The sequence below is a fragment of the Penaeus monodon genome, chromosome 32 (assembly GCF_015228065.2).
Source record: "Penaeus monodon isolate SGIC_2016 chromosome 32, NSTDA_Pmon_1, whole genome shotgun sequence".
NCBI lineage: Eukaryota > Metazoa > Arthropoda > Malacostraca > Decapoda > Penaeidae > Penaeus > Penaeus monodon.
The window spans coordinates 18369626-18370256 of NC_051417.1; the positions used below are offsets into that span (position 1 = coordinate 18369626).

General features: G+C 39.9%; 1 protein-coding gene and 1 pseudogene across 1 annotated transcript in view; both read left to right on the forward strand.

Annotated features, from left to right (window-relative positions):
• The window catches only part of LOC119593703 (leptin receptor gene-related protein-like), a gene marked incomplete in the record, with an annotated part of 9528 nt that extends 8897 nt beyond the window's left edge, over positions 1-631 (forward strand). The window contains 1 exon segment of the mRNA XM_037942668.1: positions 292-631. Within this exon segment, the coding sequence (XP_037798596.1) occupies positions 292-405 (114 nt within the window).
• The window catches only part of LOC119593584, a 4882-nt pseudogene continuing 4674 nt past the window's right edge, over positions 424-631 (forward strand).

Consider the following 631-nt stretch of genomic DNA (forward strand, 5'->3'; position numbering starts at 1 on the left):
TTTTGCTCTTGTAGAATTTTTCCCTTTTCTTTTTTTTACGTTTTGTTTTTACCCATTTATTGTATGTGAGATTGAAAATTGTTCTTGATATGAAATAAATGCTTTTTCTGACATATCCTGAGGATATTTCCCATACCATAACACTCTGTGTAGAATATCCAGGCATCTGGCTGTCTTTGTATCGATTTAGATTGGTGCATTTTTTTATTATATCTTGTCAGTATTTTACAAGATATGTAGGATATAAGATATCACTGCCATTCTAACAGCAGTGATGTCTATTTTTTCCAGATCCATTGGGGTGCTTGTGCTCTGGTTCTCTCAGGGAACATCGTCACTTTCCTCACCATCTGGGGCTTCTTTGTGATGGCTGACAGTGACGATGTGGAGTACAGCATGTGGTGAGGTGCGAGTGCGAGCCGAATGAGTGGGCGAAGAAGGTGCCATGGACAGAGGTCGTTTGCTCTCTCCCATTATCCCAAGGGACGGAACTCTGCTTGTAATCTCACTGGGACCTCAGTTCATAATGGCTGTAGAAAATTTGCGATTTATATCTACTATTAGTTGATTAGAGCTCCAAGGGAAGTTGTCGTATCAAAAGAATATTTATCGTGGGTCACAAGAACTTGCA